The 14,865-nt window shown below is 43.7% G+C and overlaps 1 protein-coding gene across 1 annotated transcript in view; it reads right to left on the minus strand.

Annotated features, from left to right (window-relative positions):
• Positions 1 to 13,524, minus strand: part of Tmc5 (transmembrane channel like 5) — a 57,517-nt gene extending 43,993 nt beyond the window's left edge. Inside the window, exons 1-3 of the mRNA XM_045144066.1 lie at positions 12,804 to 13,524; positions 6,870 to 6,997; positions 3,079 to 3,168 (exon numbers count right to left, since the gene is read on the minus strand). Coding sequence (XP_045000001.1) covers positions 3,079 to 3,168; positions 6,870 to 6,997; positions 12,804 to 13,510 — 925 coding nt within the window. The 5' untranslated portion in view covers positions 13,511 to 13,524. The remainder of the gene's footprint in view (positions 1 to 3,078; positions 3,169 to 6,869; positions 6,998 to 12,803) is intronic.
• Between the last annotated feature and the right edge of the window lie 1,341 nt (positions 13,525 to 14,865).

A 14,865-nucleotide genomic window follows, 5' to 3' on the forward strand; every position in this document is an offset into this window, starting at 1 on the left:
CTCTGAGGTGGGCTGGAGAGATGGCCTAGTGGTTAAAGGCATTTGTCTGTGAAGCCTAAGAACCCACGTTTGATGCCCCAGTGCCCATGCAAGCCAGATGCACAAGTTGGCACATGTGTGTGGAGTTTGTTTGCAGTGGCTTGAGGCCCTGGTGTGCCCATTCCTTCTTTCCCTTCCTCCATGCCCCCTCCCAAGTAAATAAAATAAATAAAATATTTTTTAAAGTCTCTGAGGCTATGGGGGACATACATTTATATTCAAACCACCACACCATCCTTCTGGCTTTGTGTGGAGGCAGCCATTCTGGAAATATGAAGATGAACCTTTCCTGATAAGGATGGCAGAGAATAAAGCTACAGAGGGAAGGAAACTCTATCCTTGAGGGTTGTCAAGGGGGATAGCTGCTATATAAACCTTGGACTTCCTCTCTCCACTCTTCTTGTTATGTGAAGGAAACATTCCTTTATTGTTAAGCCACTGCCACATGTCCACACCAAACACTTGAACACACTTGCTCTGCAATAGACCTGATTTACAAATAATCCAAACTAAGGGGCAGAGAGAGGCAACCCACCACATTCCTCTTAAATGGCAGGATTGGACAAGAGATTAAGCACTCCCACAGTGACCATTAACATTCACCACACCTACCATTGCTGGAAGTCAAATACTTCAGAGTAAATCATAGTTTCCACAATTAGGCTGTAAAGTAGGTGCTGCCATCAGCTCCATTTTATAGCTAAGACAACTGACTCAGTGAGGTAATTTGCCTAAAACCACAGTAGTACTAGAGGACAGCCAAAGTTGGTCTAAACCCAAAGGAGGGGATCTTCACACTTCACCTTTGAAGTTTCCTGGTCAAATCTGCTAATGTATTTTCATTCATCTATAAAGCAATAAATACTTATGAGTGTCTGCTGTGTGTCAGGAGCTTCTTGGAGTATAACAATTCATCAGAGTGACATTTTATTAATTGATTGCACTAATGGAATTAATTGAATTAACAGTTTGAGAAATCAGAGCCAATGCAAGAGAAAATAACAAAGAAAGCCCATCCTCTAGGTCATTGATTCTCTGAGTTGTGAAGATTGTTCTGACCTCAAACTATGAACAGAGCACTATTATGAAGGCCAAAGGCCTTCCTCTTCCTGAAAGTTAAAGCCACTCTGCTCCAGTAATTATTTCTAGGAGGTTCACTGTCTACCTCTTGTGAAAGAGCCATGCTGGCTAGCAAGGTGAGACTAAGGGCTGCCTAGAGGCCCTGGGGCTAGAAGGTAAGTGATAACTTCAAATTATGGGTCCCTCAGTTTGCATTGTTATACAGAACATTCTGTTATTTAGTTCTGTTTACTCACCAGCTTGTCTTTTGTGCTGGTATTCCCTAGCTCTCACCTGGGGCTTCCTTTGAGTTTCTTGGCCTCAGTCTTTATCAGCACCGTAATGATATTTAGAGTTTACTAGCACTCCAGAACCTTCTGGGACTGGGGAGAATGTTTAGTAAATGAAACAGTTGCCAGGCTAGTGTGGAGACCTGAGTTTAGATTCTCAGAACCCATGTAAAGCTAGACACTGTGGTGAGCGTCTGTGATGCCAGTGCACTTAGGACAAGAAGGGAAGCAGAGACAGGAGAATCCACTAGAACCTCATTCCTCAGCTAGCCTAGCTGATGAGGTGGTAATTGACTAGAGACTGCCCCAAACAAGGTAGAAGGTGAGGACTGAAACTCAAGGTTATCTCTGACCACGCTCACGTGTGGCACACAACTGCCTGTGCTCACACACATGAATATGCATGCGCACACCCCTCTACCCAAAAGATAAAACCTGTCTCTCACCAGTCTATAGTAGTTGTGAGCATGCAGAAAAATTTTCATCAGTGACTTTGTCCCCAACAACACAGACATTTACCACAGGACAATTGTGTCAATCTATGATAAAAGGGTGGTCTGAATCTTCTCCCAACACTGATACATCAAGTAGAAAGAAAAGCCTTCGAAAAAGGTGTCTAAGTGGAGGGGCATCTACTGGGACCTGACCGTCTGTCCCTGATGGAGGAGAAGAAGATCAAGCTGAAAAACATGCTGATTCAGGCACAGCCAAGAAGTGGATGAGAGCCAAGAAATCCAGTGGACCTGAGGCCCAGCTTTAAACTCCAAGGCCTTGACTTCTGCCACCCATCTGTCAATTACTTATTTATTTAAAAGAGAGAGAGAGAGAGAATGGGCATGCCAGGGCCTCCAGCCACTGCACACTAACCCCAGATGCATGTACTGCCTTGTGCATCTGGCTTAATGGGTTCTGGAGAATTGAACCTGGGTCCTTTGGCTTTGTAGGCAAATGCCTTAATTGCTAAGCCATCTCTTCAGTCCCTACATTCAGTTTTTAAGGTTCCTTCATACCCTCCCTTGAATTGGGTTTTTGTCACTCATGACTAGCAGATTATTGATAAAGATTCTTTGATACATAAATGGAAAACTGTGTGTTTGAAAGAAAACTCCAAAGGCTGAGATTGTAGCTCAGAGACGGAGTGTGTGCTCAGCATGTCCTGGGCCCAGGTTCAAACCCAGCACAAAGGAAAAAAGGATTGGAGGGAAAAAGAAGAAAGAGGGAGGGAGGGAAGAGAAGAGGAAGGAAGAAAAGAAGGAGAAAAGGGAGGAAGAAAACAGAGAAAGGAAGGAGAAGAGAGAGAGGAAGGAAGGAAGGAAGGAAGAGAGGAAGGGAGGAAGGCTTCATGTTATGATAAACTAAGCAACACTGCTACACCTCTTACAAAACAAAAGGCCAGAGAGGAACTGGCACTGTCTGGTTGCCTTCAACCTGTTTCCTCCTCAGGGCTGACTATTTGAGTTTTTAAAAAATTTATTTGTTATGAGAGAGAGAGAGAGAGAGAATGAGTGCACCAGGGCCTCTAGCCACTTGCAAAAGAACTCCAGATGCATGTGCCACCTTGTATGCTTGGCTTTGCATGCATACTGGAGAACTGAATCCTGGTCCTCTGGCTTTGCAAGGAAGTGCTTTAACTGCTGAGCTCTCTCTCCAGCCCCAGGGCTGACTTCTTAATGGTGATCCATGAACTCACCTTGGGGTGTCTTGTGCCAGTCACATTCTGACAGCAGCGGGCTCCCGTAGGCATGGACAGGGCTGAGTTCTCCCATGTATGCGGGGTTCACTGAAATGCAGGAGAGGGAGGCATTGCAAGCTGACCCACCACACTGGTTACAATGTGCTAAGTGGCACAGTAATGGCCACCCACACTGAGACCATGTCTTTGAGGTTGTAAGAGATCCATGACTAAGAATGTGGGTGGAAAATAGGACCAAAATTCAAAAATAACACCATTAAATATAACCAGATGGATTGATGGTTTTCATTAATTACAAGCTATGGTGGAAAATAACTGTTAATAACAATTGTGACCAAGAACATACTGATGATTTTGTAACTGAAAAATACATTTCACAAAAAAGTACTTTATAAACTTAGTGATATATGTATATAAGTTCTCTTCCACTTTAAAATATTCATTGTACAATCTGTCAATAATTTACAACTCAGAGATTGAAAACTGCTTGTGCAAGGGCTGTAAAGGTTCCTCGGGGCTGTAAGTTTTTATGACAACACAGAAATAAACTAGAAGGGTGGCATGTTTTCCTTAGGGACAGATCCCCTCTCAGCACCTACGCGACAGGATCACATTTCAACATATCGTTATTCAACCTAAGGTGAGCATTAAACCTAAACTCCTCAACAGAAAAGACATAGTGCTTTTGCTGGGGACCTCACAGGAGGTTCTAGAACTTCTTGCCCAGAAATGATTCCCAGACCTGCCATTTACTAGCTGCTGGTCCCCAGCATGTTACTTAACATCTCTGAGCATCAACCTCTAAAATGGGGATAATAATACTACTTTGACATAGTAGACTGGAGGAACTGAATTAGTTAATACATGTCAAGTGATCGCATCATTCTAGAATGTACTAAGCTCTTCATATATCCCTTAACTATTACAGTAGATTGATTGTTCAGCAACTACTATACCTTCCTCACTTGTCCACCTCCACTGATGCTGGGCTTGGTGACCTGACTTGCTTTTACCAGTGGAGTACAGGGGACATGACACTGGGTCACTTCCAAGCCAGTGCTATTAGAGACACAGTAAGCTTCTGTTTGCTACTTTGAGCCCTTCCAGATTATGCCATAGGAGGAAGTATTCAGGTAGGTCATGGGTCCAAAAAGGGCAACAAATTTCACAGAACCCAAGGCCTGCTGCCAAGGTATAGCCCAATTCAGTTTTGTGCAGCCCAAGCCCAGCTAATCCTGAACATGTGTAAATGAAGAATGCTTGCTTATCATATTTGTTATACAACACTCCTGTGACAGGAGCTAACTTATACAACTTGTGTAGATGTGACTATTAACATGACATTCCTCCTATACCTAGTATGCCTCAGTGCCTGTGATGCCAGGAGAATCACCAAGAGCCTTGGAGGATGACTTGTGGAATACAAGTTCTTTAGAAGTGGTTACTTTATCACAATGGAGGACACTGGGCAAGTGATTGCTGGGGCATAGGTTCAAAACTCACTTGCCCAGACCTGAGTGGCAAACACTTTATACACTGAGATATTTCCCAGTCCCCATCAAAACTGGAAATTTGGGGGCTGGGAATATAGCTTAGTGGTAGAATGTTTTGAGCAGATGCCAGCCCTGGGTTCAAACCCTAGCACAGCCAAAAAAAAAAAATGGAAATTTGAATTTTTAAAAAATATTTGAGAAAGGCTCAGGTTGGCCTCTAACTTATTATGTAGCTGAGAATGATTCTAAATATTAGTCCCTCTGCCTCCACCTCCCAATAGCTGGAATTATAGGTTTGTGCCACCATGCCCAGCTAAAATTTAGCTATATATTTATTTTATTTTTGAGAGAGACAGAGGGAGAAAGAGGCAAAGAGAGAGAAAGAGAGAGAGAGAGAGAGAGAGAGAGAGAGAGAGAGAGCGCCAGTGTCTTTCAGCTGCTGTGAATGAACTCCAGATGCATGTGGGACTTTTGCATCTGGTTATACATTGGACCTGGAGATTCAAACAAATGTTCTCAGGCTTCACAGTCAAGTGCCTTAACCACTAAGCCACTAAGTCTCCAGCCCTAAAATTTAACAATTTCTATGCTAAAGATATACCTCCTGATCCATTCCCAGGGGACAGGGGGCAGCAGTGAGCTGAGACTGTCACTGAGCCAGCTTTCTCCAAGGAAGTCGCTCCACTTGGCAGTGCAGCGGAAGCTAAGTGAAGATGTTTGGTAGGAAGATTCAGTGCAGTTTTGCTGAGGGTATTTGCACTCTACGATGAGCTTAATGGGGAACTTGCCAGGGAGCATCTATAAACTGTTAGCCACCCTTCATCCTGTCCCCTCCTCTGCCTTCTTTCCTGTCACTTCTCTCACCCCCACCCCCACCCCAGCTGACCAAAATTCCATCTGCACGTCTCAGCATCTGAGCCCCTTGGACTATTATTGGCTAAGTCCTCCCCTCTCCCCTCCCCTCATCTTTTTCTTTTTTCTTTTTTCTTCTTTTTGGTTTTTCAAGGTAGGGTCTCAGTCTGGCCCAGGCTGACCTGGAATTCACTATGTAGTCTCAGGGTGGCCTAGAACTCTTGGTGTTCCTCCTACCTCTGTCTCCCAAGTGCTGGAATTAAAGACGTGAACCACTATGCTGGCTCTTTTTCCTTGTATTAATAGGAGAAAGTTTCTTGTTTCCTTCAAGCATGGAGTGAGTCCCACCCAACATCCTCTTATTTACCCTTGCCTTCTACTAGGGCTTCTTGGAACGTGTGTGTGTGTGTGTGTGTGTGTGTGTGTGTGTGTGTGTGTGCACGTGTGTGTGTGTGTGTGCCCTTTTCTGACCCCAACATGCTCTAATTTCCTGTAACGTTGTCTGAATATTTTCCTTTCTAGTAATGAACTGGCTACACCAGTTCTCTTCCCCTTGGAGGTAAGAAGAATCTGGAATCAGCTTACCTTCATATCAGTTCTGAGAACAATGTGGCTGTTCATATGTTAATTATCTCCTTGATAACTTTCTTGGGGTTGGTGTTTCATCTACCTGTTGAAGTTTTATTTTTATTTATTTATTTGAGAGTGACAGAGAGAGAGAGAGAGAGAGAGAGAGAGAAAGAAAGAGAGAGAGAATGGGCATGCCAGGGCTTCCAGCCACTGCAAATGAACTCCAGACGCGTGTGCCCCCTTGCACATCTGGCTAATGTGGGTCCTGGGGAATCAAGCCTCGAACCGGGGTCCTTAGACTTCGCAGGCAAGGGCTTAACCACTAAGCCATCTCTCCAGCCCCCGTTTCAGTTTTGAGTTACTAGAGGCTGGCACTGCCTTTCACTCCCTTTGCACCAGTAGATTTAAACACACACACACTGGTTATGTGGATGTATTTAGGATGTTCTAAACTGAAGGTGGCCATTGTCAGCCCACAAACAAGTGACTTGATTATTCCACTTAGTGTTTTAATATTGGTTTTTTGCCTGTGTTTGAGTATAGTATGTGTGTGGTGGGGGTGGTGATAGTGGTGTGTTTATTTTCTATATGTTAGTGTGTATGTGTGTATGGTTGTATGTGTGTGTGTGTGTGTGTGTGTGTATGGTGGTGGTGTGTGTATGTGTGTCTTGTGGTGGTGATGGTGTGGTGGTGGTGTGTGTATGGAGTATTGATGATACCGGGCTTCCCTAGACCCTGCGTTCTTGGCTTCAGTATCCAAGGAGGGTCTTTGGGAGGAGGGCAGTCAGATACTGCTTCGGTAACACTCCTGTGTCTATCTACCAGCTTTTGCTTTCTTCCCAGGACATGAATGCCATTTTAATTCTCACTTACCATACCCATTTCCAGGAATCCCTGGGTGAGAGTGGCCACGTGGATGTGCAGTCTCTATGGGTGTCAGTTCAAAGCTCTCAGAGTAACCTTCATTCTCTCTCCCAAGCATGCTCAGGAGGCCATTACCCCTGCAGTGAAATGAGAACCAGATTGACAATGTTCTGCTGAGCACCCTGAAATCCCAGAAGGATGGTTTCCTATGATGGTTAATGGTCATTGCCTTGATTGGATTGAGAAGTGACTATGGGATCAGTAAATCACACCTTTGGGTATTTCCAGAGGAGTAGCTAAGAGAAGACTCACCTTGAATTTGAACAACACCATCTCATAGGCTGAGGGTCCAGAAGGAATGAAAGAGGAAACAGGAGAAGATGCCTGAATGCAGGTCTCTCTCTCTCTTTCTCTCTCTCTCTCTCTCTTTCTTGACTACCATCATGTGAGCTGCTCTCTTTTAACACAACCTCCCCATTTACCATGATAGATAGAAACGTTTGAAACTATGAACCAATATAAATCTTTCCTTCTTTAAATTGTTTATGGAAGATACTTTGTCTCAGTGACAGAATGTCTGGCCAACACAGTCTCCAAGTTATCCAGCAGTGTAAGGGTAACCATATCTCAATTCATTCATCTATTCATCTGTTCATCCATTAATCCACTCTTATATCCATCTACCCCATGACTCTGATTAAATGCCATTCATGAAATAGGCAGTAAAGACAGAGATAAAGACACAGGGTGTGTGCCATGAAAAGCTTGTCTGCACCCCTGGCACAGTTTCTGAGATGCAGCCACAAGCAGAAATGAGTAGAAACTGATGAGTGTAAGGAGACAGACCCCGGAGTTCAGAGGAAGAATAGGAGAATTCAGCTGGGCATCTGGGGGAGGAGTCTACATGGAAAAGAAACAGCTAAAAAGGGATGGGAAGGATGGATTGATTCACAGATAGTCGAGGGAGGTTCTCACAAGGAAGAAGAACAGCAAAAGTAAAAGAGCAAGGTGTGTAAAGGGAATGTGATAAAAATAAAACCTATAGCAGTGATTCTCAATTTTATATGCATCTATTGTCAAGTCTCATCCTGGACAAAACTCAGAAGCTCTGAGGGTTAGGACCAAGTATTGTTATTATTATTTTGAAACAAAGTCTCACTATGTAGAAAGACTGGCCTTGAACTTGCCACACAATCCTCCTCCTTCTAACTCCTGAGTTGGATTATTTTTGAAGTGCCCCAGCCAAAAAAGTAATTGTGAGGGTCAATCAAGACAAGAAGCAGTGACTTGAGCATAGACTTGAGACAGAGAGGCACAGTTAAGGGAGGTCAGTGGAGCTGGTCTTGGGTTGGTGGTGCCTTATGTTGAAACAGTGTTCCCTCATTTACAAGTGTCCATAAGTGGAATGGCACAGCCTTTCCCACAGGCCATGGGGATCCCATGGACCATGAAGAGCAGAAGAGTGACAGGGTCAGAGGTATTTCTTGGAAAGATGACACAGTCAGCTAGCCATAAGACATTTTGACCTATTCCTGTTAATCCTGCCATTCAGACCATAAATCCACTTGATTGCTACCTGGCCACGTTCTAGATCCTTGTCCTTGGAGATAAAGACAAGCCATTGGGCTTTACTTTTTCTTCCTGTCTCCCTCCCTCCCTCCCTCCCCCCCCCCTCTCTCTCTTTCTTTCTTTCTTTCTTTCTTTCTTTCTTTCTTTCTTTCTTTCTTTCTTCTTTTGAGTCATTCTCAATATGTAGTCTACGTTGGTCTTGAGGTAGCAGTCTTCCTGCCTCAGCCTTTTAAATGCTAGGATTATATGTAGTAGGCACATTCAAGTTATCAATTTTTTCAAGTCGAATTAAAAAATATTACTAGTAGGAATACACTTATAAAACAAGATTTTTATCAGTTAAATTTTCACATGGTGAAATTTACAGATTATTAAACAAAAAATGACATATTGTTATTAACATGAAAACTGAGAAACTTAACATCAGGAGAAAATAGATCTGGTACTGAGTCACCAGACTAGTATTGTCAATGTCCCACTCTGTATCAGAAAGAGAAAATTTAGAACTATAGACTCTGGGCCATGAAGACAGGAATTGATGTTTACGAATGGCCTTACATGGGGGTTCAGTGGAGCAGAGATGGAGGAGGGACAAAGGAAGGTGGGGTGTGGGAGGGAATTATGGTCAAGGTACATTGTGTGTATATATGGAGGTTGTCAATAAAGCTTTAAAATAGGGCTGTTGATATGGCTGTTAAAGGCTTTTGCCTGAAAAGCCTGCCATCCTGCGTTCAATTCCCCAGTACCTATGTAAAACCAGATGCACAAAATTAAGCATATGTGCATCTGGAGTTCATTTGCAGCAGTAAGAGGCCCTGGCACTCTTTTTTTTTGTGCATATATATATATATATATATATATATACATATATATATATGTATATGTGTTCAAAAATACAATATAAAAAAGAAAAGAATGGCCTCAAAGGAATACTGACAATGATAAAACTATAATTCATGAAAGTTACAAATGACAAAGATCAAATAAATCAAATCAGCAATGTTACCTGAGCGATCAATTCTAACAGCAGTGATTTTTAAAAAAAAAAATAAAAATGAAGGGCTGGGAGATGGTTCATTGGCAAAGTACTTGCCACCTAAGTGTGTGGACCTGTGTTCAGACCCCTGGCACCTGTGTAAGAATCCAGATATGGTTGCACAAGCCTGTAATTCCAGCGCTGGGAGGCAGAAAAGATAAGGAGATTTGTTGACTGGCAGTCTAGCTGAATTTATGAACTCTGGGTACAGTGAGAGATCCTGAATAAATGAGGAGAGATAAAGGGAGGCACCGATGTTGACCTCTGACCTCCACATGCACACATGCACACACACTCACACACATATGAAAATGCCTACACACATACATCCATATCACATACATCCAATAAATAAATGAAAATGAAAGCAGGGCTGGGGATATAGCTCTATTGGTAGAGTGCTTGCCTAGCATGCAGGATCCCTAGTACCACATAAAACCAGTACTCGGGAGGTGTAGAGGCAGGAGGGTCAGAAATTCAAGGTCATCTTTGCCTGCATAGTAAGTACAAAGCCAATCTGGGCTACATGAGACCCTGTCTCAAGTATGTGTGTGTATGTGAAAGTAGACAAGGAGTGCCTTAAATATCCTATAAAAGCAAATCAAGGGCTGGGTGTGGTGGCGCATGCCTTTAATCCCAGCACTCAGGAGGCAGAGGTAGGAGGATTACCATGATCGAGGCCACCCTGAGGCTACATAGTGATTTCCAGGTCAGCCTGAGCTAGAGTGAGACCTTGCTTCAAAAAACCAAAAAAATAAAACTAAAATTAAAAAAATTTTAAAAAGCAAATTGAGGACTTAAGAGATGGTTCAGTGGTTAATGGTGCTTGATTGCAAAGCCTGTGGTCCAGGTTCAATTCCCCAGTACCCATGTAAAACTAGATGCACAAAGTAGCATAATGAACTTAAAGGGGGAAAGAGTCATTTTGGCTCAAAGTTTCAGATGGTTCAGACCATGCTCATTTACAGTGGCAGGAGAGCCTGGTATGCCTATTTTTCTCTTTCACCCTTTCTCTCCCTCTTTCTCTGCTTGAAAGTAAATAAATATTTAAATAAATAAAACAACATAAAATAAAACAACTTGATATGAGTGATCCTCAGCACCACCATAAAAAAGTTTCTTTTAATGGTGGTGTTCAATAGGATCAGACTTCAGTATTATCTTGATAGAATTTTTCTGCTCTTGATGTGATGTGGTTCTGAATGCTTGAGTTCATAGCCATCAACCCTTAGCCCAAACCTGACTGGCAACATATAAGGCCAAAACAGTGGTGATCACGATGGGCTATAGGGACTGGATGAGTGAGGAGGTGGGCAAGCTAGGGGGGAAGAAAGACCAAGTTCAGGTAAGGGCTGAGTCTATGGCCTAGGTAATATCTACAGGTAGTGCCAAGACTTTCAGCACAACTTCAGATGATGGAAAGCAACAGATCTATCCTGTATAGTTTAAATCTGAAATGTCCCCTACAGGCTCATGTGATCCCTAGCAGATGGTGCTATTTTCAAAGGTTCTTGAACCTTTTGGGGTTGTGCTCTGGCTGGAGGAAGTGGATTACAGAAGGAAGATCCTTGGGGGTATCTTGTCCCTGGCCCCTCCCTCATTGCACTCTTCCTGTTACCAGGCCACCATGAAGTAAATAGCACTGTTGCCACCATGATGTTCTGTCCAGTGCATGGACCTAAGAGACCATGGAATGAACCCTCTGAAACCATAAGCCAAAATGACTATTTTCTCCTTTAAATTATTTATGCCATGTATTTTGGTCATAACATAAGGTAGACCATAGCAACAGGACAGTGTGCCAAACACTGTCATGGGGAAACTGGCTATAGCACTCAAAAGCCTGCCCCCAACAATACACTGCTTTCAGGAGGCTTTAATTTTCAATTGCCATCAGCCGGGGAACCTAGCATCCAGAACACCTCAGTTTACAGGGGACACCTGAATCAAACCACCACATTCTGCCACTGGCCCCCATAAACTGATAACCATACTTGATGTAAAATGCAATGCATTCATCCAACTTTAAAAGTCCCCATAGTTTTAATCTATTCCAATGATGTTCATACATCCCTATAGTCCAAGATCTTTTAACTGAGCCATAATACCAAAAAATAACCTCAAACAACCCATAATGGCACAGAATAAACATTCACACTGCAAAAGATGGCATTGGGCATAGCAAAGAAATATTCAACTAATAGAAGATTTAAAACAATCAGGGCAAACATCAAACTCTGTAGCTTCAAGTCCAACAACTATAGTTAGTGACAAATCTCCAAGTCTGATAATTCTAACCAGCAACAAGTCTCTGACGTTCCAATTCCACCCCTCCAGCTAGGCTACTCACAGTCCTGGTAAACTTCATCTGGACTGGCAGCTTTCCTTAGCAGACATATCATGGTCCTAGCATCACCACCAGGTCTCCTCTGCAATCCATGGTTCATCCCCATGGTGCCAAGGGGTCTCCACGCAGGCAACCAGCAAACCTGCTTCACACTGCCCATGGCCATTTCCAAAACACAAGATTGCATTGAAAACTCAATGACCCTCTCTTTCCTGCATTTCTTATACTGCATGATACCAGATAGGATGCCAATTTGTTAATCCAGGGGAGAATAAAGCAAACTTTGCAGAACAGGACACTCCTTGAGCACTCAGGCCCCTTCAAAAGAGTCTAAATTCTTCTTGTTGCCCCAGTACAGGTCAACTGGCCCAATCTCAGTGGTTGTATAATTTGCAGGTGAACAGGCAGCAGTTTACCTAAAGATTTTTCTTTCTATGCCATATCCCTTTGCTCACACCAGTTCAACCCTGCACAACCATGCACACAATGTACACTCACATACCATGTGTTGCAGTCCAGTTCGCATTGCTGGTAGAAATCACCCAACCAAGAGTAGCTTCTGGGAAAAAGAGGTTTATTTTGGCTCACAGGCTTGAGGGGAAGCTTCACGATGGCAGGGGAAAACGATGGCATGAGCAGAGGGTGGACATCACCCCCTGGCAAACATAAGATGGATCACAGCAACAGAAGGGTGTGCCAAACACTGGCAAGGGGAAACTGACTATAAAGCCCATAAGCCCACCCCCAACAATACACTCCCTCTGGGAGGCATTAATTCCCAAATATCCATCAGCTGGGAACCTAGCATTCAGAACACCTAAGTTTATGGGGGACGCCTGAATCAAACCACCACACCATGTGTACCCACACTCATACACACATGCATGCACGTTACACACATATATGCACACACATAAACACAAACACATGGACCAAGTCCCCGTGACTTGATAACATCACTCAGCCCACACCAATAAAAGGAAATACTCACTGCCTGGTCATTTCTGGCATCTGGGAAGAGCCATATCCATGACCATCCTCAGCACCTGGGTAATCAGGTTCCCCCCAAAAGTCTGGAGAATTCCAAGAATCCTCAGCACCAGGATAATCTGGTTTTCCAAAGAAGTGGGGGGAGTTTGGTTGATTCGGAGCACCGGGATAATCAGGCGCCCCCAGAGAAGCTGTGAATGCATTGATTCTGGAAGCAGTATGGTCTGCATTGCTTCTGGAGCCTGGATGGTTGGAATGGATTCTGGAACCAGGTTGGTCAGCACTTTGCTGAGCTCCTGGGTAGTCTGGTTCTTCCAACAATCCCAGATAACCTGCAAAGCCAGGAGACCGTTGAGCAGAGCGGTATCCATTGCTCTGGAGATCAGTGTAGTCTGGCTCCGGGGAAGAGGTGTGGTAGTCTAGACCTGCTCTGGAATCTTCAGAATAGGGGTTATCTCTGGAGCCAGGGTAGTCCGGGTTACTTAGATAATCTGGTTCTGCTAGAACGCCAGGGTAGTCTGTATTTGGTCTGGAGCCTGCAGAATGTGGATTGCTTCTGCTGCTATGGTGGCCTGGATAGTCCAGAGGACTTGGAAAATCTTGATAATCCTGAGCTTTCAAATAGTCCCATGACCTGATCCGAGATCCTGAATAGTCAGGGTATTCAGCGTCTCTTTCATAGCGGTTATTCCCAGTGTGGGTGGACATGCTAATGCACAGCTGTCACCCCCACGTGTTAAAATGTCTGTGTATTTGTAGTCCCCTGGTATCTTTTTCTTAACCTGGAAAACAGAAAGGAAGGAAAAAGTCAGGTGGTTGTTTTTCTTCCTTGCAGAAATTGCTGGTTTTCTTCCAGTACCTGTCCCATATATCTCGGATAATTGGTCATATAGGTGCCAAGAATAATGCCTACATTTCACAGTCTCCCTTTCACACACAGGGGCAGTGAGAGTGGCCAGCGGCATGCCAGCAGTGGCTATACAGCTTCCAGGTCAGGTTGCTGAAGGAAGGGGTCATTCCTCCCCCTTTCCTTCTTCTTCCTGTGGGCTGGAATGGGAGATGGTGTATTAACTCAGATCATGCTTACAGAGACCATGCCCTGTAGGGACACATGGTGAGAGCTGGGCTGTGGGCCACTCTTCACAACAGAACCATCATAGCAGTTCAGACTACTACAAAAGAAAGAATAAATTTGTATCTTGCTTCAACTACTGGTTTTGGGGTATTTAATACGTATCGCTGGGTATCTTCCCATCGGAATATATTCCCATGGTGAAGGCAGAGGGAGAAGCAGTGAATTAAAGATTGTAACTTAAAAAAATATATTTTATTTATTTATTTGAGAGAAAAAGGCAGTTAGAGAGGGAGAATGGGCATGCCAGGGCCTCTAGCCACTGCAAACAAACTCCACACGCACATGCCACCTTGTGTATCTGGATTTATATGGGTACAGGGGAATTGAACCTGGATCCTTTGGCTTTACAGGCAAGTGCCTTAACTGCTAAGCCCTCTCTCCAGCCCAAGATTCTAACTTCTTTTTTGGTTTTTCAAGGTAGGGTGTGGCTCTATCCCAGGGTGACCTGGAATTTATTATGTAGTTTCAGCGTGGCCTTGAATTCATGGCAATCTTCTACCTTGGCCTCCAAAGTCAAGATCGTAATTTTTTTGTTTGTTTTTTTGAGGTAGGGTCTCACTCTAGCCCAGGGTGATGTGAAATTCACTACATAGTCCCAGGGTGGCCTCCAACTCACATCAATCCACCTACCTCTGCCTCCTGAGTGCTGGGATTAAAGGCATGTGTCACCATGCCCGCCTCAAGATTGTAACTTTTAACAGTGTTTTAGTTTAGTTTTGCTTTTTTTTGTTGTTGTTTTGGAATAAGATCTCATCATGTAGCCCAGGCTAGCCTCAAGCTCACAATCCTGCCTCTACCTCCTGAATACTAAGCTTACATGTGTCCCACCAGGTCCAGCCTTGAGTCTTTTGATCACTCTTGTGTTTCTAGGGCAAAGGTCACTGTGAGCACATAAAGAATAGGTTATGGAAACTGGATAGAGGATTTT

The sequence above is a fragment of the Jaculus jaculus genome, chromosome 2 (genome assembly GCF_020740685.1).
Source record: "Jaculus jaculus isolate mJacJac1 chromosome 2, mJacJac1.mat.Y.cur, whole genome shotgun sequence".
Classification (NCBI taxonomy): domain Eukaryota; kingdom Metazoa; phylum Chordata; class Mammalia; order Rodentia; family Dipodidae; genus Jaculus; species Jaculus jaculus.